The sequence below is a fragment of the Cottoperca gobio genome, chromosome 4 (genome assembly GCF_900634415.1).
Source record: "Cottoperca gobio chromosome 4, fCotGob3.1, whole genome shotgun sequence".
In the NCBI taxonomy this organism is placed as follows: domain Eukaryota; kingdom Metazoa; phylum Chordata; class Actinopteri; order Perciformes; family Bovichtidae; genus Cottoperca; species Cottoperca gobio.
The window spans coordinates 24977110-25002051 of NC_041358.1; the positions used below are offsets into that span (position 1 = coordinate 24977110).

General features: G+C 41.4%; 3 protein-coding genes and 1 long non-coding RNA gene across 4 annotated transcripts; 2 read left to right on the plus strand and 2 right to left on the minus strand.

Annotated features, from left to right (window-relative positions):
- Nucleotides 1–590: 590 nt before the first annotated feature.
- LOC115007020 (FYVE and coiled-coil domain-containing protein 1-like) lies at nt 591–14028 on the minus strand. Its single transcript, XM_029429659.1, is given in 19 exon segments — nt 591–2215; nt 2366–2475; nt 2884–3094; nt 3188–3280; nt 4254–4407; nt 4809–5038; nt 5154–5306; nt 5628–5795; nt 5889–6007; nt 6652–6744; nt 7522–9069; nt 9071–10018; nt 10133–10226; nt 10371–10514; nt 10921–11027; nt 11517–11642; nt 11778–11884; nt 12633–12747; nt 13940–14028. Coding segments are annotated over 18 exon segments (4542 nt in total). The 5' UTR covers nt 12694–12747; nt 13940–14028; the 3' UTR covers nt 591–2139.
- A 2589-nt stretch (nt 14029–16617) lies between these two features.
- LOC115007609 (chemokine XC receptor 1-like) lies at nt 16618–18506 on the plus strand. Its single transcript, XM_029430550.1, has 2 exons — nt 16618–16732; nt 16879–18506. Exon 2 carries the CDS (start codon nt 16895–16897, stop codon nt 17903–17905), a length of 1011 nt encoding a protein of 336 aa, XP_029286410.1. The 5' UTR covers nt 16618–16732; nt 16879–16894; the 3' UTR covers nt 17906–18506.
- Nucleotides 18507–18573: 67 nt separating this feature from the next.
- Nucleotides 18574–21380, minus strand: LOC115007610 (mucin-2-like; the record flags this gene model as incomplete). The annotated part of the gene is made up of 2 exons (XM_029430551.1): nt 18574–20284; nt 20534–21380. Coding segments are annotated over 2 exons (936 nt in total), but the record flags the coding sequence as incomplete, so codon positions are not given.
- Nucleotides 21381–22046: 666 nt separating this feature from the next.
- On the plus strand, nt 22047–24780 carry LOC115007611 (uncharacterized). The gene is made up of 2 exons (XR_003832199.1): nt 22047–22269; nt 23901–24780. It is a non-coding gene; the product is annotated as an uncharacterized LOC115007611 (long non-coding RNA).
- The last annotated feature ends 162 nt before the right edge of the window (nt 24781–24942 follow it).

The window sequence follows — 24942 nt, forward strand, 5'->3', positions numbered from 1 at the left end:
AAACATGTGATAGAGGAGATAACCCAGATGATGTACGGAGATATGAGTCTAATGGAGAAGCTGTGTTTTGTTTGCTTTATGTTTCTACATATTTTATTCAGATTTCTCTGATTCATATTGGTTTTTTAAAATTAATTTATGCATTTCGTCAATTGATTTTGTATGTAAAATACCAGGTCATATAAGATCGAGGGGGGCGATAATTACTATTTTTATTATAGTATTATCAATCTGGCAATAACTTCTTGATAAAATAAAATAAAAACTGTAAATATAAATCAGTAAAAAGTGAAAAATGTCCATCATAATCCCCATGGTGACGTGTTTATAGTCCAAAACGCAAAATTATTTAAAAAACAGCAAATCTTCACATTTGAGAAACTAGAACAATCAAACATTTGGCATTTTAGCTAGAAAAACTGATTATAGATTAGTTTTCTGTCAATCAACTGACTGATGATTTGCCTTATCTTCTCCGATCATTCTGTCATGTGCACAAAAAAACAAAATAAATGCACTATTATCCTGACTAATGTGTTGATCTTGTTGTTCTGTTGCTCCAAGCTGTCACACACTAAACCAGACACAGATTTGTGGATGTCGGAGGCATCATCACTCTTACATTTTATTCATGTTTACTGGGTATTTGACAGGTCTATTACTTGTTACAGAGAGCGATGCTTCATGCACATTCTACTTACGATCCTTCAAAAAACAGCATGTAGAAAAGTCTGTCCCTGCGTGTATACTTTGACAAAGATAATGTAAACTTAACAGATTTAATATGTTTGTAACACATTATAAAACAATTATCACAAAGTGCAGCTCTGTACAGAAAATATGAGCTTTTGCATAGAAATTGCACCGAATTTACACTCATGAAAAATATAAGAGCTTTGACTGTGAAGCGAACACAGATTTCTATAAAAGCAGCACAGAGGTTGCTTTATTAAGTAGTGTATGGTTATATCCAAGAGTGAGCTTCCTTATTGCGCTCGACACTGAAACACTTTTGATCACCGCGTGCAGTGCGGAGCGTTACCTAAACGTATCACAAAAAGGTTCCAGAGATTCAAATAAAATCAAACTCAAAAATCATTTCAACTTATAAAACTTAAAAGCAAATGCTATTGTGCATATTGTGATTCAAATCTAAGTTTTGATTCATGTTCTGCGCGGATAACAAAGAGTAACATGTGCAGATGCAAAAGCAAACTAATCCCTGGCAATCAGACTTAATAGGCACTTAGAAATACAGCAGCTCATTAGCTGACAGTCATTTAAATACTTTTAGTGAATGTCGTTGTAATGACACACGTCAGCCTGTGTAGGTGCAGGCACTCTGCTTAATCACATCCTATACACTGGGTGGAGGAAGCTGGTTTGTAGTCTCCTTACACAGAAAGTAAGATGGCAGTTTTTACTCTTTGTTTTTTTGCTTTTTCCAAAAACATAAAGATTAGGACACGCTACTACTGGAGGACAATTCCCTGTCCTACTCCTGAGATGTGCACATAGTTCATATGCTTTGTTATCAAACTGAAAGTGTCATTTTTTTTCCTTCCTGCGCTGCCAAAGTGCAAACATAGTGTTCAGAGAAGTCAATTAATAAACAAACAGCTCGTCTGCACTTTGCTGCTTCGAAAGCGTTAAATTAAAAGACTGCACAACTGACCATGATTTATTCCTGGGTCTTCTTTTGCTTTTGCAGATAAATACCTACAATGTTTTTTTAAATCATATTTCATACGCTGATACGACTGCATTCCCTACATTTTTGCAACAGCTATATTTGGGAAAAGAGAGGCCAGAGCAAAACTAAAGACGACAACTAAAGAAAGAAATGAGAAAATCACACAATTACTCTGAACAAACAGCTAAACCCTTGGTGTGACAAAACATTTGTCTTCCTGTTTCTCTCTAAAAACACTTCACTTCGGCCAAAGTTAAAACACGAACACGCCTCAAAACCTCAAGACTTAAATAATACAGAAACGTTTTGGAAAACATTAAATACTTGGATAAAAACAGGTTTTGTGAACAAAGGATGAAAGAAATGTATAGTCATTGAATTCTCCATCTTGTAGTGTCCCTTCAGCTGCCACAGTGACATCATGGCTCTGTGGGAGGCGTCCAGCTTCAGGGGAAGTCGCTTCCATCGTAGATTATGGGCCTTTCCATCGTCAAATGGTAGAAGACTTTCTTGGAGATAAACCTGTTGAAAGATCAAAGATAAATCAATCAGATAAAACTGAAACAAGATGCTGTATATACTGTATATATTCCCAACAGTGGCAGGAGAATAAGAGTTCAAACACTTCTTCACAAGCTTCAGGACAAAGCTGCTGGGTGTCAGGTGTTATACCGAGAGAAGGAGTTGTCAAAGATGAGAGTGTAGAAGCCGGGGTTTCGGACTTTCAGCTGTCCCTGAATTGTCTCTTTATGGGAACTGCAGCGAGTCAAAGGAATCAAGACCTGAGAGAAGAACAGAAACAGTGCTGTGAAACTCAAAGTACAGATGAAAGAAAAGGTAACACACATAATGAAGTGTTGACATGAGATGATGGTACATGACACTGAAGGTCGTGACTCTTACAAACCCTGACCTTTTAAGCGCAGGATGTGCACCTCCACCTGCTGAGCAACCTGCAGTGGCTTTTCATCAGGAAGTGATGTTTTTGAAAGATCAAGCAAATAGCAAAAAAGCTGCAGGGGGCGCATGGTGAGGGCCAGTGCATTGTGTCTGGTATTAACTTCTGCTTCTGAGTCACCATATGTTTTGAAATAGCTGCAATTTCTCACAATAATTTAATGATGCAACATTTCCTTTGGCTTTTTGCCTTCCTGGACTTTTACTGCAGCAGAAGTAGAAGGTGCATCTACCTTCGACTGTTCCACATGAGCGTCAGCGGATTCCCTGTAAACCACACTGAAGGAGATGCTCTTCGGCTCTGAGGAAAACATCCAGCTGATGGTCGGCCCACAGTCCCCCACTGCAACAGTTATCACGCTGTAACAGCTGGACTTGACGAAGAGTTCCCTGGAACCGTCACCGAACTGAGAAATATCGTCAATGCTGAGCGGGACAGCCATCCTGCAATGAGAGCAAATACATTTTAAGAGCGGCATTAACACAAGGCCACTCATCGGTTACACACATTAAGGAAAGCAAAAGGCCAAGACTCACGTGACTTCTCCTGATTTGAGGAGGTTGATTTCTGAATCCTGAACGGTGGGAACATGGTCTTCAGGGTCATCGGGGGTCACGTCTCCTGTGCCTCTGCACAACACAAGACACACAGAGTAATATTATGTTTTCAATGCATGTTACTCTTCAACGATAATGATTCCCTCAGAACTATAATGATCATTTAATTTAAAGAATACAAAATATCCTGGTGTGTTCAACATAGTGATTCATCTTTATGCTTTAAAGTGGAAGATGGATTTCATGTATTTAGCAGGTTTCATCCCATTTATTCCTTTTCAAATACATTATGCGTCACATTATTATTATGCGTCACATTACCGGGGGACACCAAACCTGCTCTCCTCCTTCTCTTCCTCTCTCCTGCCCTCCCTCTCATCTTCTCCCTCTCTATCTGTAATCATTTATGTAAATGTAGTTACTAACTCATCAGAGGGACAGAGGGTGTAAGGACAGAGGATGTTGTATCCTGTATAGTCTGTAAAGCCCACTGAGACAAATGTGTAATTTGTGATATTGGGCTCTATAAATACATTTGATTTGACATTAATTATTAGGACATTACAGTAAGTTAACTGAATGTTACCTTCCTCCCAGATATCTCTGAGGTGCACCTTTGTACATTTGTGGTGCATAAATTCTGGTATGAAAGCAACAACAAAGTACTTCTGCATGTGTTGTAAACATCTGACCAATTGATTGTGTACTATTCATAACATGGAACTAGTTAATTTCTCAATTTCCTACTTCCCACCTTTGATAGTTTGTGAAGTTGAGGTGAAAACAACAAGTATGTAGGATCTTAGTTCTGACATGTGACATGCTCTGATTAGACAAAAGCACCCTGGTACACTTCATGAATGTGTGCAGATGTGACACTTCTGAGGGACTTAACAGACCGTGGAGGCCCGAGTGTTCATCTGAGATCAGTACTCTGCAGCTGCAGCATCTCGTGCTGTGACTGAGAAAGTCTGAGTCACATACTGACTCTGGCTGAACTAGGTCTCAATCTCATTGGCCGTCCCCGGATAAGTATTACACTCACATATCCAGTGCTCCTGGAGGCCGGCGGTCTTGTTCTCCCTCCAGGGAGCACGCCGTGGTCTGGGAGACGGTGTCACTGTCGTAGACGCCATTCACTTCCTCTTCTGTGATTATGTCAAAAACTCCGTCGTCAGATCTGTTGTTGGGGTCTGACACTGGAGGGAAGAAGAATGTATAAATGTAACTATTGGACCACTACATATTCTCATCGTATAGTCTTCAGATTATACAGCATACAAAAGACTTCTCAAAAGCATGGACTATAACAATAGATCTACTGTCACATAAAGCGGCTATCCTTTCTCTAAAATATAAATAAAACAGCTTCCTCTCTAAATGCAAATGTCCCTCTTCCTCTATTGTCTATTGAACAAGAATCCTACGACAAAGACTTCAGTCCTTGTTCCTCATTCTGATAAAGTCCATCTTTTCACTTCTGCTTTAAAGTTCCCAGTTAACTTACGGTAAAGGACCAGAGAAGCAATCAACTTGTGGGCCAAGTGTGCGGTTGTCAAGCTAGCATGTAGTAGTTAGCATTTCCCTGCTTGCCTCTCACCTGTTACCCTGGGAGTGGGTTTATACGGGGCTGGTTCAGGAGGTGGCTGAGGTCCGGCTCCCGTCGGAGGAGGCTGAGTGTCTGAAGGACTCAGCTCTGCCTCCGTGAACCTCTCCACCACCGCGCTGTGTTGGGTGTAGCAGTCCCTGCAGCAGCGCTCCTTCTTCCCGCTGTGCTGGGTCATCACATAGTTGTTGCTGCAGTAGTAGCAGAAGATGCGACCACAAAGCCTAAAATATTATCAATGTATGAGGGGGGGGGGGAGAAAAAAAATCAGTTCAGTTTTCATCCATTTTAGACTTTTTTGTTACTAAAACATATTTTTGATGTCTTGTGTGCAGTCACCTGCAGTGATGTCTGCGCAGCCACCAGGTGAACTGGCCCTGGCAGCCGAGGCACTGCGTGGCCTCCTTATCCACTAACCACCAGCGTTCCTCTGCTCGCAGCCTCTGCTCAAACTCCAGAGCGTCTGACTTCTGCCACAGAGCATCTTTGTCCCTGATGTGATGCACAAAAGAACAGGTGAATAGGGTGAACCTTTTAATATTCTAATAGATATCCACCCAGTGGATTACTTACATTAAGACATTCTTCTCAAGTCCTCTGCAATGTTGTGTTGCAAAGGAGACATTATCTTATTACATCTGTGCTAATCTGAATAAGCCAGGTTCAAAATTCTTCTTTCATTTTGTTGATATATTACAATCTGCTTCAGAATAAAGATTGATATAGAAGTTAGTGTCTTTCAAATGTTTTTATTCAACTCTCCAAGCATACAGCCTCGACGCTGCTGACAGATGAGCTAGAGACGGGTCACACCTTATAAGCTCGATGAGCCGCTCTTCAAGGTTTCTCTTGGTTGCGTTGAGGTCGTCGATCTCTGCGGTCATCTTCATGCACTCGCTTTGTTTGTCGGCTTCTGTTGTGTCGAGTTTCTGCTTCAGTTCCTCGCAGACACTTTGCACAGCCGAGTGTGCTTCTTCAGCGCTGAAGAGAAAAGAGGTGCAAAAGAGAAAATGAGTCAGTAAGTATTTTATGCACCAAGATGAAATTGACAGGTATCACTGGTGATAAACGCACCTGGTTACTGCATCTCTCAGCTGCTGAGTCTCGCTCTCACTCTCACGAATGGTTGTTTCTGTCTTTGTGATGTGAGCATCTTTCTCGCCAGCTAGCTGTAAGTACTTCTCATTCATAGCCTTTATTAAACATTAGAAGAACATGCATAAAAATACACATTAGTAAAAAACATTTTTAAGACATTTAAGCAATTGTTCCATTTGTGTTCTTAAAATGAACTGTAGCTGATGTGTCTTGCACTCGATGACATATAGAAACATGTCATTCTGTAGAATCCAATAACAGCATGTGACCCAGCAAGTTAACAACAAATCTAAATCATTATTTTATTACCTTGTGATTTTGAATCTATTCTACAATCAAAGAAAACTCTTAAAGAAATCAAAGTGTCTCATTATAAAATGCACAGACCTGAAAGAAATGATCTCACATAATCATCTACTGTTAATTAGAATTAAACAAACACTGTCCGTGTTATTCTGTCCCATGTGGTGTGTCGCTTCCTTTTCTCCATCCCTGCAACTCCACTAATGACAAAGGTGCCTGCTGCTCCTGGTTATGTATAGGATGTTGCACTTTTGACTGCAATCTATTTACAGTCTCCTCTTAATCATATATGTTTTTCTTTGGACTTGAAAGTGAGAACATTTGTATACAACACTTTTTCCTCTCCAAAGATTAAAGAACACATTCTTCCATCACCATGTTTTCTACTTATTGTCTCAACATGAATCGCTGTATTTGATGCTGGAGAGACACAGACCTCTAGTTCAGACACTTTGGCCTGGAAGCTGGACACATTCTTCAGCTCCTCCTGCAGCTGGGTTTTCACCTTGTCCAGCTGCTCGTTAACACTCTGAAATACAAGAATAACATAAGAAAAGGGAAATAGGAAGAGTCTACAGCCACGCTAGCAGGTCTGTGAGCCTCTGCAGTACTTAGGCACGGCGGTGCTTTGAGCTAAATGCTAACAAACTGATGCTACTGTTTGCCACGTACACCTCACTTTAGCATGCTAACATTTGCTAATTAGCACTAAACACAAAGTACAGCTGAGGCTGATAGGAATGTCATTAGTTTTGCATTTGGTCGTAAACCAGAGTTTGGCAAGAGATGAACCGTCAGGGAATGACTCAAGTTATTACAATTCATCCTGCGAGGGACATGAACCAAATGAACCAGCAATGTCAACCTCATAGTGGCACTAAAGGAACAGTCAGGGGATCAGCTAAATCATATGGTTTAATCACCTGAGGGCTATGAATGGCTGTACAAAATTACGTGGCAATCCATCCCATAGTTGTTGAGATATTTCAGTCTGGAATGAAGCGGTGGACCGACCGAGTGACAATGCTATCCCAATTTACGCCTCGCATTAAAATGCTATTGTGTCTGGATACAGGGATACTCTTCCCTGGCAAAAAGGTGTTTAGCAATCAAAACTGTCCTTACATGGCAGTGCTTCCTACAACCAACCAACAAGTCGGCCATTCCCAACTAACTAATATGCATATTGAGATCTGATCACAGTGCGGGTACAATCGCGATATTAAAAATGTCTTGTAATACCAAGAGTATATGCAAAGACCCATAAAGTTACAGTGTCTGCTCCGCCTGCTTCTGACCGACCCACCTTCATCTGGACCTGATGACTCATGCTTTCCGAGCTCATGTGGAACTTGGCGGCCTCCACCTCCTCTCGGCTAGAGACCTTGACGCTCCGCATTTGGTTCTTGGCCTTGTCCAGCTGCTCCTGGAGCTCCATGATATTCTGTGGAAGTGTCTTGTTCTCTATCAGCTCCTCTCTTAGTTTGGCATTCTCCAGCTGTAGTTCTGCCATGCTCTCTTCTAGTCGCTCAACATCTTTCTCCATTTCTTCAATCCTGGCAGCGTCCCCTGCCCAATGCTCTCTAGCCTCCTCCTTTTCTGCACCTAGCTTACAGATGGTCATGCCAAGCTCCGCCATCTCTGTGTTTGCCCTGTGTAGACCCTCACGTGTCTCGCTGTTCTCTGTGGATAGCTTGCCATTGTCTGCCTTGAGTGTGGACAGCTCTTCACGGAGGGCAGCCGCAGAGATAGACAACTCGGCATGGGCGGCTACTTCTCTATCACGCTGTTCAATGAGAGCCCCCTCTTTCTTTTTGAACTCCATGAGCTCTGTTACATGTCTTTGATTCAGTGCCTCTGTCTGGGCTTTAAGATGCTCGGTCAGAGTCCTGAGCTCATCTCTTTGGGCCTCCGTCACCTCCAGCTGTGCTTGTGACTTCAGCTTTTCCTCCTCGGATCTCTGTACCCGCACCCTGAGGTCCAGGATCTCTGCCTGGAGCCTGGACACATCTGCCATGCACACCTCCAACTGGTCTTCAAGTTTGCCTGTCACTTCCTTGTTCTCCTTTGCTTGGACCGTGCTCTTCTCCAGCTGAGACTTCTCCATCACTTGGTTCTCAGAGGTGACCCTTTCAATCATTTCTGTCTGTCTAGCACAAGTTGCTTCTGCATCAGCTTTGGCAACCTCAAGATCCTTCTCCCTGGCCTCAAGAGATTTAAAGCTGGATTGCAGCTCAACAAGGCTCTTCTCTTTACTTTCTAGTTGGGCCTTTTTGGCTTGGAGTTGTTCTTGAAGGCTTGTTTCATTCCTGCGTGACACTCCTAAGTTCTTCTCCAACTCTCCGATCTTCCCGTGAACACTCTTCAGGTCCGTTTGCATGCGGCTAAGAGCTGCCTTCACAGTGTCCTGCTCATCTCTCAGACACTGGTTCTCCTGGTCCAGTCGCTTTGACGTGGCCTCAGAGAGCTTTGTGGCCATGGTGGCTCGCTGCAGACTCTCATCCAGCTTGCGGTTCTCCTCACGCAAGTGCTTCTCTTTATCATCCACTGTCATCTTGGTATCATCCAGCTGGCCACGAAGCTGTTTCTCAGAAGCTCTTAGAGCTGCTAATTCAGTTTCGAGCACTGTTCTGTTTCCTGCCATCTCCTTCTTCAGCTCCTCGCTTCTCTTCACCGTGGTCAGCAGTTTCTTATTCAGTTCCATTAAATTGCCGCACTGCATCTTGTAGTCTTCCATCTTCGTGGCTTGTTCTCTCACGTTACCTTCCAGCTCAACAAGGTTAGTGGTCAGTTTGTCCCTCCCTGTGGTCAGGCTTTGGTTCTTGGCTTCTAGCTGTTGTAGTGTCTTGCAGCTAGGAGGTAAGCTCTGCCTCTTTCATCTTGAGCTGCTCCTTAAGGGCAGTGACTTTTGCTTCTAAAGACTCTTTTAAACCACCAGCATTCCTCTGCATTTCGTCTTTATCTTGGTTTGCCTTCCTCTGCACCTCCTCCACCTCTTTCTCCTTCTCCTCTAGAGATCTTTGGAAGTCTTGCAGTTGCCTTTGAAGGTTGCTCGTCTCCTTCTCTCTCACTGTCAAGGCCCCCTGCAGCTTATCAAGGGCACTGCGCTGTTCCTCCACTTTCTCCTCCAACTTGGCCTTCTCCTCAGACGCAGATGTAACTAGTGCTCCGAGTTTTGCTTCGCCATGCTTTGCAGCTGCCTCCTTCACTTTCAGCTCGTCCTCCAGCCTTTCTGCCTGTCTTTTCTTCTCATCTACCTCAGCTACAGCGTCCATCTTCCCTCTCTCTGCATCTTTCAATCTGTCTAGCAACTCATGTATCTTTTGAGCTGAATCAAAGTAACTGGTTGCCTGCTGGCCTTTCTCATTCAGAACCCCGTCTAACTTGGCCATGAGCTCTATGTTCTTGCCCTCAGCAGTAGCCAACCTTTCCTGGAGCAGTTGTTGTTCAGCCTCCCTGGCTTTTCTCCCAGTCCTGAGTGCTTCCACATCTCTGGACAGGGCCTCTTCTCTTCCCTGCAGAGCCTTGAAATCTCCTTGCAAGCCCTGTTGCTCCTCTTGGGCAGCAAGGGACACATCCAGCTGCCCCTGGAGCTGCACAACTACGCCCCTGAGCTCAGCAGCCTCTTCGCCCAGCTGCCGCACCTTATCTAGGAGCTCTCGCTGCTTCAGCTCTGACTGGTCCAGCTCCAGGCGAAGGTCTTCAGCTGTGCCGGCATCTTCGGTGAAGGCAGGCAGAGACTCGTTCAGGTCATTCAGCAGACTCTGGCCATAGTCAGGGCTGGAGGGGAACTCGTGTGGCTGCTAGATGGTTTCAAGGGTAACCAGAGGAGTAGGGAAGGACGAGAGGAAGAGCGATGAACATCATGCAATCATTTTAAATGATGATAAAATGACAGGATGTTATTAGTGTGTTACCTGGGAGTAGGTGCTGGCAAGACTGTTTATACTGGAACTGCGACTGGGTGGTTTCCACATGTGGCCAGGTGAGTTTGCACTTCCCAGTGTCCTCCTGTTGATCAGAAAATAAATCTGATACTGTAGTAGGTGCAAATGAATGTATTTAGACACTCTTGTTTCTGTAATAACTTCTAGATATTCTTGCAAATTGTTTTCTGCTCTACATGTTGTTCTCATGATTCCTCTTGTTTGTTACCTGGCAAAAGTGGGCCAGGAGGCATCAAGATCATGACCTCTGGAAGCCACATCAAACTGGACCTCATTGAGTTCGTACAAGTGGTTTATTATGTCAACACTAAGATGGGGCTTCAAGAAGGGGCTTCTTACATAATACCAGTCACTGTGGGAAGAGAGGAGGGAGAGATCACAGTAAGTATCACCCTGACTACGAGAAACAATAATAGTGATTTAAAAAAAGGAAGTTTCAACCCATATTTCAACACTGACAAAAAAAGACATTTTGGTTACGCCACAGCTGTATGCCTCTTTAAGATTAGCATTTTCCCTTGTAGTTGTGTATTTCTCTGTTTGGTACACAACTACAGCTGATACTACTGACTACTTTAACAGAAAGGGGGGGAAATAAAGATAAACAGCACAATAGAACATCAACATTTTGTAAATAAATAATAAAGTGTCCAAAAACAAATGCTGTTTTATTTTTCTAATCAGTTGCCAACCATTTTGCAAATCTAAAGGAACAAAAAACATCTCTAAGAGACTTCATTGTGCTCTGATAGTTTTACCTGGTGACCCTCTGGTTCATCAGGCACTGCTGCAGGGTGTCAGCAAGTCGCTGATGTACGAGGGAGTAACGGATAAACGCTCGTCCTTTCCCCAGAGATGTCTTCAGCTAAAGCAAAAGAAGACATTGTTTCACACAGAGCTTATAGTCATATTCAAACTGCAGCGATATCCCGCACGTCACCAAACTACAATTAATGTATTAAATAATCAAAATGATCATTTGAATCTCAATTGTTCAAGAAGAAATGCTGTAAACATGCAGGAAGGGACTATTTTATATGCAACAAGCACTATTTTGTCAATTTTTTCTACCAATTATATAGAATTAAAAAGAAAAGAAGATGAACAAAAAAAACATAACATCTTACAATTTCGGTTCTCAAGCAGAAATATATACAACAGGCTCTTTGTGTATGTTAACTTGTGTCATGTCTGAACTATAAGAGATGAGAAAGAAAATGGAATAAAAAGCACTTTAAGTCATTGTGGGTGGGGAGCAAAGCAGATACAGATACTACTCCAATGGTTTAATGAGTCATCTGATGTTATTAATGATCAGTATGTAATCAGTGCTACACGAGTGATGTCTTCATACCTCAGGGATGGATTTGACAAAGCGGATCCCATCATTGGCTCCTTTGATTTTGGCCAGACACTCAGTGAAGTATTCCCAAAAATCCTTCTTTGTACCAAGAAAAGTGGTCTTCTCCTTTTGGTCAAACTGAAAGATGGATAGATGTATAGATACATTTATAGATACAGTTGGAAACAAAAACTGTTGATTATTATTCACATCTTCCTTAAGTAATTGAGATTCAGTGGGTCAGGTGTGACAATGAGATGAGATAAATCACACCTGTAGCAGGTACTCAAGTTTGTAGGAGAATTTGTGCAGGTTGATACTGTCGTCAGTGATCGGCTCCCCACTTTCCATGTACTCCTTCGCAAGCTCTGCAACAGCCTCTGAAATGCACATAGTTAAAAGAAATGAAAAAAAGGTCAGATATTAATTACACAGGACTCATACAAACACTTGTACAAACACATACAAAAGGCAAAGGACACATGCTTCTTACAGAAGAAAGGAAAGGAACAGCCAGACTTCATTCAGAACATATTAACATTAAGGAAGGAAAGAAGCAGGGAAACAAAAAGGCAGAACATTGTTATCTCCTCAGACATCACCTTAAGTCACATGGCCTGAAACTAAATCAAAAGAAATGAACAATCCACATAATATTTTCACCTCTTGGTACATTTTGGTTACACACAAACAGCCCTGGTGCCTAAATCTCCAATCCTTTCCATTTGTTTCCATTTCTACGCTCTTCAACCACAGCTAGTCTGTAAATCAACCACTTGCCTCGTATCCATCGCAAAAACTGGAAGGACACCCGCGATGGGTGCATCATCAGTATGCACTCTCTGTCTCGCTGCATGCTGACAGAGGCGTCCACCACACCCTTTCTACAGGGACGTGAGGTCAGATGCACGCTTTATCAAATGATTTGACCAGGAAAGGTCAGATAGTTCCAGGCGTAAAGATTGTACTCAGACTTGACACTGAGACTCAGGTCATCACATTATGTCTCTGCGTTCTCCTCTCCTAAGTCACACCATGTCAGCTGCCAACCACTGACTGCAGCCAATCTATTCACACACACACACACACACACACACAGACACACACACACATAAAAAGCTGGCGTACCATGCAGATCTCGGATAATCCTCTGTAGTTGGCTCTCCCCGACCGTAGCCCCAGCAGCCATGGCCCCACCGCTCTCTCCCTGGCAACCAGGGGTCACAGGGTCACATCCAGTCTGCTGAATCAGAGAATCAGAAGCAGTCAGGAACAATAGATGGATATGAACGCTCCAACATACTCTCTCGTGGCTCCACATGGGCACACTTTAATGAGAGCTCTCATGATGGGTAGATTGCGTCTGGTAGTGTATGATCTGTATAATAAATGATTTCACTATTCATTATTACCCATTCTGCTACTACTTTTCAACTGTAATATTTTATTCCTATCTGTCAAACTTTGTTTTTGTAACATTCAGTGACACAGTCCAAAACAGCTAAAAACGTAATTACATTCTTATATAAGGGCAACATTGATGGATGAAATTATGAACATAGATGCAAAGTGAACTGAAGAGGGGGTCAAAGGGGGTCATTTGCATAACAATATGATCACAACATCCTGCGTCTGGTTGATAAATATTGTGTTAACTGCAAAGCTAACGAGAGGAAGTGTTTCTTCACTAAAATCTACTTTTATTATCCAATTTATTATTTAATTAATGTACAATTCGCCTAGTTGTTTAACCATACAGGTGTCTGAGACTATGTCAATACTTGTTTAATAAGAAATGCAGTATATACAGTATATAAGATGATGCTCTGTATGTGACATGAGGAAGTATTCATAACTGTATATCGTGTGTAGGAGCTAATGTTACTGCGTTTTCCTCCTGAAATCCTGAAATCCCTGTTAGTTAGCTATGAGGAAGTAAACAAAAGCATATAATAAATGCTGTATTACATTTAAATACAACGTTATAAAAGTGGCAGAGTACTGGAACAACCTACATTTTAGTAGTTAAACATTCACACTTTAATAAGTTTAGCTAAACCAGTCTACTATATGTGTTTAACGTTAGTTTGTTTTAGCTAACAGCTAACTTAGCTACGTTGACGTCAGTTGAGTTTCAACAGTTTGAAAACATCAGGAATAGTTTTACAACACTAACTATCGGCTCTTTCAGCACTAATATTACTTGTCTAACATCGAAAAACGACAGACATGAATACATAGATGGCAGCTCGATCTTTTACAGACAACTTTTGTGCTTTGTGTAGCTGTCACGGTGACGTTATATTTAGCTTTGACACAGTGAACCTTTGACAGACATTTTGAAAATAACTGTGACAACACTGAGAATCGATAATTTAGTTAATCGAGCAAGTTTATAGATAGTTTCTGATGAAATAATAATAACTTTGACATACTTTTATAGATGTGACTCAAGTCCATAACAACCAAGATCGTTTATGCGTGCATACAATCTTGTTGAAAGTTTTGTGATTGACACTGTCTCATCCACTCACAAAGCGACATATAGCTCTCCGACCAATGGCTGTGCGCTCGGTAGGCGGGACCCTGAAGCTGATGTTTGGTTGTCGTAGCAAAGTAAACAGCGGTGTCATGTGATCAATGACGGTCATACATGTTTGTCCCACTTCTCTCTGGTCCTTTGTTGTCTGTTGCACATCTTTAAAGTATATTTAATACATCTGCGTTATCTATTTTCTTACAGAAAACCTTTTTAAGTCTATTTGCCTTTTATTATTTGTAAAGCCTACGTGTAGCATATAGTTATAAAGTAAAATAGACTGACATTTAATATGACAACACCCAGTTCATTGGTCAATTTTAGTGAGGTCTCATATCTTGAAGGGACATCAACTGATTTTACGAAAATAATCAGTTTGTGTATGATGTTTCATGTGGCTCTGGGTGAGCGTCATCTAAGCTCTGTCGTGGGGAGCCCTCTGGACACTGTGGAGGTGGTGGGAGAGAGGAGAATGATGCCAAGCTGTGCTCTCTATTGGACAACATGTCCCACCCCCTCCAGGACACTTTGTCCGCACTGTGCAGCTCCTTCAGTGACAGGCTGCTTCATTGTTTTGTCTCACGGAGAGATACCGTAGGTCCTTTCTTCCTGCAGCGGTCAGACTGTACAATCACCACGGCCCCTGGTACACCACCACACCAAGATAATGGTATCTATTCCAACACTGTTGGGCAATTATCAATGCCATGTGCAATATTCACTCTTACAAATCTTTATCAATGACTGTGTACTTATAATACTGTTACTGTATTTTATTCTATTTAATTGTGTACTTGCCACTTTTGCTTTTTCTGTAACAATGTACATTTCCCCGTCGTGGGACTAATAAAGGATTTCTGATTCTGATTCTGATTCTGAAGCTTTGGTTACTACAAATTTGAAAAGCCTGTGTCACAAACTGGGGCCCTAGAGTTCCAGAGACACAAGCATTTACCAGGCAGGAAGGGTTTAATTAAAATATGCTGTTGGTTACATGATGAGAAATGCAGGATCAATTGTTTATGAAGCTTGACCCATACTAAGGACTAAAAGTCAAGGCATCTGTTCCATCAATTTTGACCCAATTTTGACCCTTCTGCCCAAACGTTATGAAAGTGAACACTAAAGTGCTGGAGTACCCCTATTTAGTTTCATTTCTCATTTCTAAGGTCTCAATACTATAAGTGTTGATTCATCAAAGAAAACACACATCCTTTCCTTTTCAGTATACAGCCATGCAGATAGCTTTGGTTTAACCTGCCCACATTTGGAGACATCCGATTCTGAGATTTCTTTTTAAAAACTAGACCTTATTGAAAATATTCATAGCATGTGCTGCAGATTATAAAAGAGAGATTGTTAATGGAAATGCATCCCACTTTTAAATGTGTTAAATGTAATCATTTAATAAAGGTATGTGCATCGCAAAAAACAAACAGGCCATGGTATAGTTGGCACCAGAAATCTCTGGGAGGTATATCTCACAGTTTTGGCACACAAAACAAATCTATTTGCATGGCTCTAAAGCAGTCAAACTAGTCAAACTAGTAGTTCAGGGGCCACATGCAGCACAATTTGATCTCAAGTGGGCCGGACCAATAACATCACAGCATGATAAACTATAAATAACCACAACTCCAAATGTTTCCTTCGTTTTAGTGCAAAAAAGTACAAATACATTCTGAAAATGTTCAAATTTGATCTTTTTACTAAACATTATGAACAACCTGAAATTTCTTAAGAATAGAAGGAGCAATTCCAACAATATTATCAGTTTATCATTTACACATGTGTGTTACAACTTCAGCTCACAGTGTGTCTACAAAGGCACAACACATTTAGTCACAGGTCTGAACAGTATTTTACTTTATGATCAAAACAACACATTTTTACACTTTGCTAAGTCATCCCACGGGCCGGATTGGACCATCTGGCGGGCCGGTTTTGGCCCCTGGGACGCATGTTTGACACCCCTGCTCTAAAGTATGTTTTGTGTTTAAAAAAAAATCTTGTTTCAGGTTCCACTTACTAGATTTCTTCCAGGCCTTTCAATCACATCGCAAAGCCTTCATCGGTTTTTGCTCTGTTTTCATGGAGACACTTAAGTTGTCTACATATAAGCCACATAAGGAACTTTGGTCATAACAGGTGATCATATTGTGTTAACTCTCTCCATGACAACAGAGCAAACTCCATCCACTGATGAAGGCCATGAGGAGTGACTGAAGGTCCTATAGGAAATCTTGAGTTTAAAATACTTGTCAAACTACTTTTTCCAAGGTTAAGATTGAACTTTCAAGCTCAGCTGACTTCTTGAAGAACTTTCTTTAGGCTAAAACTTTAAGGTGAACGTGTAATCTAAAAGGCAGAACACATCCTGAACTTGTGTGATTCTTGCAGACTCCCCTTAATTTATAACCTACAATAGTGTAAAGTGAAAGTGTGACGAAAACATTGACACATTTTCCTTTCGAAGAGATGTGATCTACATAAACTGCAAACAACCACAAATACAGGTGAGCTTAGCACATATGGTAAAAAAAACCTGTCACGCTAAATGAACAAAACTAGGAACAGAAAACACCGCCTCACTTGTCACGAGATTATAATAGCTACTCCTCTTTTAACTCTACTTTGAGTAGACAGAAGGCGTCTCATCCAACAGCACATCAGTCCCATCAAGCAAGAGGTAGGTCCGTTCTTTCTTTACACACTAAACATATTAACATACTTTTAGAATCTCAATAAAGGAGTTTCAGTGTAACATATCAGTAAATGCACCCTTCTGAAGTATAAAGACCTTTATTATTATAACTCTTATTATTTCTTTTCTAGGATCCAGTGATCAGCGATGAATGACACTTTCAACTTCAGCCAATATGACACGGACATCGTCAATGAAATCTGTGAAAAGGACGAAGTGGTCAAGTTTGTATCCATCGCCATTCCTGCGTTCTTCTCTGTTGTGATCACACTGAGCCTCACGGGAAACGTCCTCGTCCTTGTAATCTTGGCTTTGTACGAAAACCTCAAGTCTCTCACCAACATTTTCATCCTAAACTTGGCCATTTCTGACCTCATCTTCACCACCGGTCTCCCCTTCTGGGCAATTTACCACATCTGGGGATGGGTGTTCTCAGACGCCCTCTGCAAAATTGTGTCCTTTGTCTTCTTCACTGGGTTTTACAGCAGCATCCTCTTCCTGACCATCATGACCATCTACAGGTACTTGGCCGTGGTCCACCCTCTGTCTGGTCTGAGAACGCTGAGACTCAGCACCGGGGTTTACGTGTCTTTCGTACTGTGGATAATCAGCATTGCAGCTGCCGTGCCCTCCCTGCTCCACAGCACGCTCATCCCGATCCCCGAAAAAGATGGACACTCCATGGGCTGCGAATTCCAAGATACCACGTGGAAAAGCATCGGTGTCATACAACAGAATATTTTCTTCTTGATCGCTTTTACGGCGATGGCGTTCTGCTACATTAAAATAGTGCGGAGAATCACAAGAACGAGATCGCACACAAAGAACAGAGCTGTGAAGTTGGTGTTCTGCATCGTGACGGTGTTCTTCCTCGGCTGGGTGCCGTACAATGTCGTCATCTCCCTGAGGATTCTGGCTGATAATTTGGGTCCACCATTTGATGACTGTGAAGTAAGCATCCAGATTGACTATGCGTTCTTTGTGTGCCGGCTCATTGCGTTCTCCCACTGCTGCCTGAACCCTGTCTTTTATGCATTTGTTGGTGTGACGTTCAGGAGGCATTTGAAGACATTGCTGCATCGAATGTTCATTCGCCGAAGTCCAGTCGAAGAACAGCAGGTTCAAATGCAAAACGTCTCACGTGGATCAATGTACTAGTTGCTAAGTATATTATTTCCTTGCATTTGCTGAAATACTGATTTAAAAAATGACTAACTCCAGTGTGCACTTGGTCAAATCCATTGTATAGGAATATAGGAACTAGTTCATATGTTGAAGTTTGTAGCAAGCGGCACTGAAATTCAAATCTGACCTGTTTATTAGTGTGTGTGTGTGTGTGTGTGTGTCACTCATTAGTGAAATTATGATTTATTATGTAAATTTAACAGCTAAATCTTGGTTTTCCATATACTATATGTTAAATATGTAAGAGTTGTAATGCTAGTAAATATGCTTGTATATTAACATTTTCTGGCCAAATTTGAATTTATTAAGTTGTCAATGTTCAGGTGGTTTTCAGGTAGATTAGTGTAGAAATAACTCGATGGATAATAATGTCAAACATCACATACATATATTTAACCTTTAATGATCCCAAAGAGTAAAAAGCAATGTAGAAATATTTGCATTTCTTAATCCCTGCGTGTAATAAAAAAACACAATTACTGAAAAGTGTGTGTTCAGCAATCTGCATAGAATTATATATAATAAGGATGAATAAAAGATAAACTTTCATTTTCATTAGTCACCTATTTCTACAAGAACAGCATGTTGTCGTGGAATTCTGGTGAGAAGTGAATCTATTATACTGAAATAAAGATACTTGGTTAAAGAAGTGAGCTCTTTATTCTTGCAAGAATGGAACAACAAAGTGTCAAGCAGTCTGCAGTGAAGTTCAACGAACAGAGAATACAATTAGACTATATCGTCACCAAGTGGGTGACAATGTTTACAGACAATCGGCTGTGCAACTACGCACATCCAGCTGATACAAGAGATACAAGCTGACACATGTAGAGATACAAGAATACAAGGGGGACATGACCACAGTGTGCTCTGGTCCCAAACATAAGATGAGCATATGAAGAATAGGACATTACAAGACAAGATAAAAAATGACCATTACAATGTCCGACCTGGTTTGTACCATGTTTTACATATCACATAAACTTTAACATTTTAATAATAATGAAAAGGTATTTAAAATACATGGCAGCCTTTGTAAAACCAAGTCAGACCCGCTGATCAGCTTTTTAGATAACGACATTATATAATCTGGACACGGATCATTATAATGCTTACGTTTGGCTTTGCTGCATCTTTATTACTGTTGGGAAACCAACAAACTATGAGAGCAATCTGACACACAGCTCTAAGCAGCAGTAAAGTGAAACTAGTATTTGTATTAATCGTGCAGCTGTGCATGTGTGTGGGTTCAAGCCGTGAACTTCGATTGCTTCTTTCTAACTTCCTCCTTCGGTCTGCCGAGTTCTTTGGCATCCACTGCACACCTGACAGTCACGGAAGGAGGTTTCTGAGGTTTGCCTCTTTTTTTCTTAAAGATTTAAGGTCCAAGTGTCTAAAGTTGAAGTGTGACATCTTATGACAACATGTTGGGAAATGTGCTTATTTGCATTTTTGCTTAAAGTTAAATGAGAAGATACTTCTCTCATATGTGTCTGATAAATGTAAGGCAGCAGCAGCTGGTTCACTCAGCTTTAGCTTAAAGCCTGAAAACAGAGGGAATCAGTCCTGGCTCTGTCTAAAGCTCCACCTGATAACACATCTAAAGCTCACCTTTCAACATGTTATATCTCATTAGTTTCATCCGTATAAAAAACTAATTGTAGCGCTGTTACCCCCTGTGTCCAGTCTTTGTGCTAAGCTATGCTAACTAGCATCTGGCTGTAGACATTTAGGTTAAGAGAGTGGTTTAGTATTGTGCAATAGAAACAAATAATGGCAACATCCTGACACTAAGAGGATGAGCTATTTTGAGTGTTGTATTTGGCTAAACAACATGAAAAAGCTTTTTAAAAAGACACAAGCGTCTAGTTTTTGTAGCACATGCACGGTCGGTACGCTTGTAGCACCGTCCGTGTTGTCCCAGATTTTGGGCTGCACACATGCATACTTTCGCTTACTTGGGCGGATGAATTTACTGGCAAGAATGCATATAAGAGTATTTCCAAAAATGTCAAACTACTGCTTTGAAGTCATTTAACAAGTCTCCTCACAGAGAGAAGTTAATGCTGTGAAGTTTACTGGTTTAAAGGTTACAATCTGATGTAGAAATCCAATGGATGACAGAACACACTTTGACAGTAAGGTCACACATCTTCTTTCTTGAACAGAACAAAAGAGAAACAAAAACAGTTGTTCACAAAGTGTTGATGTTTGGCTCGAGTCAAATATTCAGGCAGAAGAAGTGAAGAGTTGAACTTACAGTTCAGGAATGGATCCAACTTGCAGAGAGACGATCACCAGCGCTATGAAGTTCACGGCTATTGTCACACACACAAGAGCAACGAGAGCTACCTAAACATGGCCACACAGAAACACACACACACACTAATAAATGACAACCATTAACTACATAAAATGTACCATTGAAGTTCCTTAAATACCATCAGCGTTCATCCACGCAGTACCTAGTTTCTGAAGACAAATCAAGAGAAACAATGAGGAGTCGTGTAAATGCAAATGTTGAAGTTTATATAATATTTCATGGATTTCTGCACAATGTCAAAACACTTTAATTAAATCCACCTGTGTGTCCGTGTTTACCTGTGAATGATTGTTCTTTAAGGGCACTTGTTGAGTTGCTTGTCTCTGTACTTGGCTTTGTAGTATCAGAATCAGAATCACTTGTACTTATAGAAGTTTGTGTTGTACCTATTCTAGTACTTGGCTTTATAGAACTTGTAGTACTTGGCTTTATAGAACTTGTGGTACTTGGCGTTATAGAACTTGTATTACTTGGCGTTATAGAACTTGTAGTACTTGGCGTTGTAGTACTTGGCTTTATAGAACTTGGAGTACTTGGCGTTGTAGAACTTGTAGTACTTGGCGTTGTAGTACTTGGCTTTATAGAACGTGTAGTACTTGGCTTTATAGAACTTGTGGTACTTGGCGTTATAGAACTTGTATTACTTGGCGTTATAGAACTTGTAGTACTTGGCGTTGTAGTACTTGGCTTTATAGAACTTGGAGTACTTGGCGTTGTAGAACTTGTAGTACTTGGCGTTGTAGTACTTGGCTTTATAGAACTTGGAGTACTTGGCGTTGTAGTACTTGGCGTTATAGAACTTGTAGTACTTGGCGTTGTAGTACTTGGCTTTATAGAACGTGTAGTACTTGGCGTTGTAGTACTTGGCTTTATAGAACGTGTAGTACTTGGCGTTGTAGTACTTGGCTTTATAGAACGTGTAGTACTTGGCGTTGTAGTACTTGGCTTTATAGAACTTGTAGTACTTGGCGTTGTAGTACTTGGCTTTATAGAACTTGTAGTACTTGGCGTTGTAGTACTTGGCTTTATAGAACTTGTAGTACTTGGCGTTGTTCTCACAACAAGTCGATGGTGGACCCAAGTGCAGCACACAGAAAACCAAGGATAATTGGTAATGACCGTTATTAGTAGTCAGGAGCAGGTTATAGCTGAGTACACTGATCCACAGCGGGATGATAATAATCCAAAAGGACCAACCAATAGGTAGCAGGCAAGGGGTAAGTCGGGGCCGGGCGGAGGGTCGAGAAACAGGCAAGGCAGACAGGTCCAAAATAGGCTTGGTCGGGAAACAGGCAGGTCAGGGGCAGGCAGGGTCGGCAACGAGAGATCTGTTTGGGGCAGAGCGCTGGAAAGACTTGCATGATACAGAGTACAATCTGGCACTGAGTGAGTGACTGGGAGAGGCTTAAATAAGGGCTTGATTAATTGGCAGCAGCTTGAGCCCAAGGCGAGGTGATAAGGTGGGAGCGGCTGGCTGGTGTGGTGAGAAGGAGGCGGGGTGTGGAAAAGTACCGGGCTGAGGTAAGAAGTACTGGAGCAGACTGTGACACTTGTAGTACTTGGCTTTATAGAACTTGTAGTACTTGGCGTTGTAGTACTTGTTGTAGTAATTGGTGTCCGTGATGGTGTGTTGGGTGGAGTTAAAGTGACATCCACCTCCACTGATTCCCAAAATGTGCTGAAATACTCGAGAAATGTGGCTCTGAAACATATCAGACACGCAAAGATGTTAACGTCAATCATCTTGCTCTGCATCGTAGGCCTAACATGGACTTTTGGAGGTCAGTCAAAGTGTATAAATACCTGAAAGTGATGTCTACGTCAGCTCCCTGCGCCGTCCAGTTTATTCGTTAAATATTCAATAAATCAATTCACTCCATTTATTACTTCTAATAATGGTGAAATGTGAGGATAACTTACTGCTAAACCATCGCACGTCAGGAGCGGAGTCTCCTCAGACTTTGAAGAGTCATCAAGGAGAAGGTGGAGGCACGGAAAGATGAAGACAGAGAAAGTAATAATAACTTTGATTGATAGTGACAAACAAGGGGTCCAATAGTCTCTGTACCTGTGAGAGGTTCTCCATATTGTCCGTGTTTGTAAGTGATCTCAAAGGGCGGCTCAGTGTCCTGAGGCTGCCAATGTGACCCTCCTGGGTTCCTGTGCTCAGGTGACATTGATTCACACGACTGCGGGAAGAAACCTTCTGTAAACCCATGCACCTTTGTGCTGATGTAAAGGCCACTCAAAGCCCACAACCACATCTGGAACACAAAAGGCCTTCTGCATAAACATGCAGTCAGTGCGAATGTAACTAAGTACATTTAATCAAGTGCTATTTGTACTTTACTTGAGTATCATAAGTATCATTATTCAGAGTTCCTCAACTTTTGAACAATGCAGTAGGACAGGGGTCTGCGGCTCAGGAGCCACATGCGGCTCTTTAACCCGTCTGAAGTGGCTCCCTGTAGCTTTGACATAGAAAAACATGGACCATGTATTTTTTGTTGCACAGTGGACGATCTTTCAAAGGGAACACCTCTTATCTTGGAGTTCGAGGTGATATTGTGACACTGAAATAAAATATATATTTTTTATATTTCGTCAACTACAAAATGCGTCACATTCTCCTGCGTCTACGGGCGTGGTACCTTTCCCTGCAGGTGGCTTATCTTGAGTTGCAGACCCCCGCCTAACTCGGTATGCTAACCATGGATAAAACCAAAAAAAGATAAGTTTCGGAGGAAAGTTGTTTAATTCTGCGTGGACAGATACATTTGCTTTCCCTGTCAACGATGCTGGCTCACCACTGAGCTTGATATGTGGCGAGAAATGAGCAAACAACAGAAAATGTGGGACATTTGTGAGGCTGGTGTCTGTTTAAAAGCAATAGAAATGATCACCACCTCCATGTGGATGAAAACGCACAATGTGCTCTTTAGATAGTAAAGGTTGCCGACCCCCGCTGTAGGACAACAACAGAGTTACACGTGTAAAACACACTTATATTAAAGCTCTTTAAGCTAATAGCCATTGTTTGATTGCAAATGCAGTTTTCTAGAATACAGAGACCAAAACAAGGACTCACACTCTCAGAATCACTTAAATATGAAATGTGTGTATGAATTTATTTAGGAAAATAGGAATAATTCAAACATAAATACAAATTGCAAACTTTCTAGAGATCTCTCTCACTGTTTTAATTCAAATTCTAAGACCTCAGTTGCAAATAATTACAGTGAATATGACAGTAAACATTATTTTCTCTTTGAAGACTGAGTTAAAACGACACAGACACGCTAACAAGTGTCCCGGCTCACATAGTTGCTGTTGCCTGTTTATTGCTTCTTTGCACAGCTGCTGTCATTTGTGTTGCTGTTTTGGAGTTTGACAGCTGTGGACAGAAAAAGGAAAGACTCTTGGCAACTGAAAGTGACGATCGCTTACACAGTGTGGATTCTGCTGTTTGTCATTTGGGTATATGTGAGCAGTGTTCACAGAGAAACATTACTGGGGGGGGGGGAAGCAAAATAGGTGAATGACTTGTAGTATACTGTCTGAATAATGATAATGATGATATGTGTGGGATACAGTTTGGATTCTTATGAAGAACAAAATAACAAACGTCGCTATTTTCTGTTACAGGGAATCCAGAAAATAGTGAGAGAAGGACCATAAAGGACTTGGCTTGCGAACCAGAGGGTCACCAGTTCAAGTCCCCGAACGGACAAAGTGTAGACTGGTACTCAGCGAGGAGCCGGTCCATGTCGACACTGTTCCCCTGCCTCTGTATAGTAGCTGCCAACAACTGCTCATTCTGGGTTGGGTTAAATGCAGAGTCTGAATTGCTCTGTGTGTTGCGCATGTGGGACAATAAATGCATGAGAAATAAATATCTTTATCTCTAAGATGTAAATCTGAAACTAACAATAAAGCCGGACTGTCTAATTTCATGAACCAGCACATACCCGTTGGACTATACAGACTGAATTATACTTATATTGTATCAATAAAAAAGAAATCCATGTACAAGGGAAACGCCCTGTCACTTTTTATCAGAGTTAAGTGAGTCAGCAAGCAAGTTAGACTCGTTTATAGTTCAGTATCTCCTCATACCAGGCACATCCAGTCATCCCTGAGGGAATGTTTTCGTGGTGTGATCATCAGTAACTGCGTGGAATGTGCTTCTCTTATGAAAAACAAGCCTAGCTCTACTTTATGTGGCTGAAGTACTGTATTCATAAACATAGATGGTATAAGGATACAACATGTAGGAAAGTTCAGCACATAAAATACTAAAGTCTGTGTCATGACTCACCTCGTTGTTGCTTACAGCAGAAGTATCTGATGTAAGGATAAATACAATGTGCACAATTCATCAATATGAAATGAAAGATATAAAGTTTTACTATAAGTTGTCCTGATATAATCACATCACAATGTGTCAACAAGGGCAACATACACACAGATATGAACACTCCTGCTTTGATAGGCATGTCAATAAACAGCAGCAGCTAGAAGTATTTATTCATGATGTAATCCTTGTGTGAACCCCACTGTACACTACTTATACAGAAGTCAATGATGCCACTTAGCTGAATGTCGTTGCTGCTGCTTTTATTTCTAAAAGCTTCTCATGACATCTTTAATCTTCACTGCATCTCATTTTACTCCCTTTTTGTTCTGG

Excerpts from the sequence above, each read along its gene's own strand:
- LOC115007609 (XM_029430550.1), top strand. The coding sequence starts at position 16,895 with ATGAATGACACTTTCAACTTCAGCCAATATGACACGGACATCGTCAAT.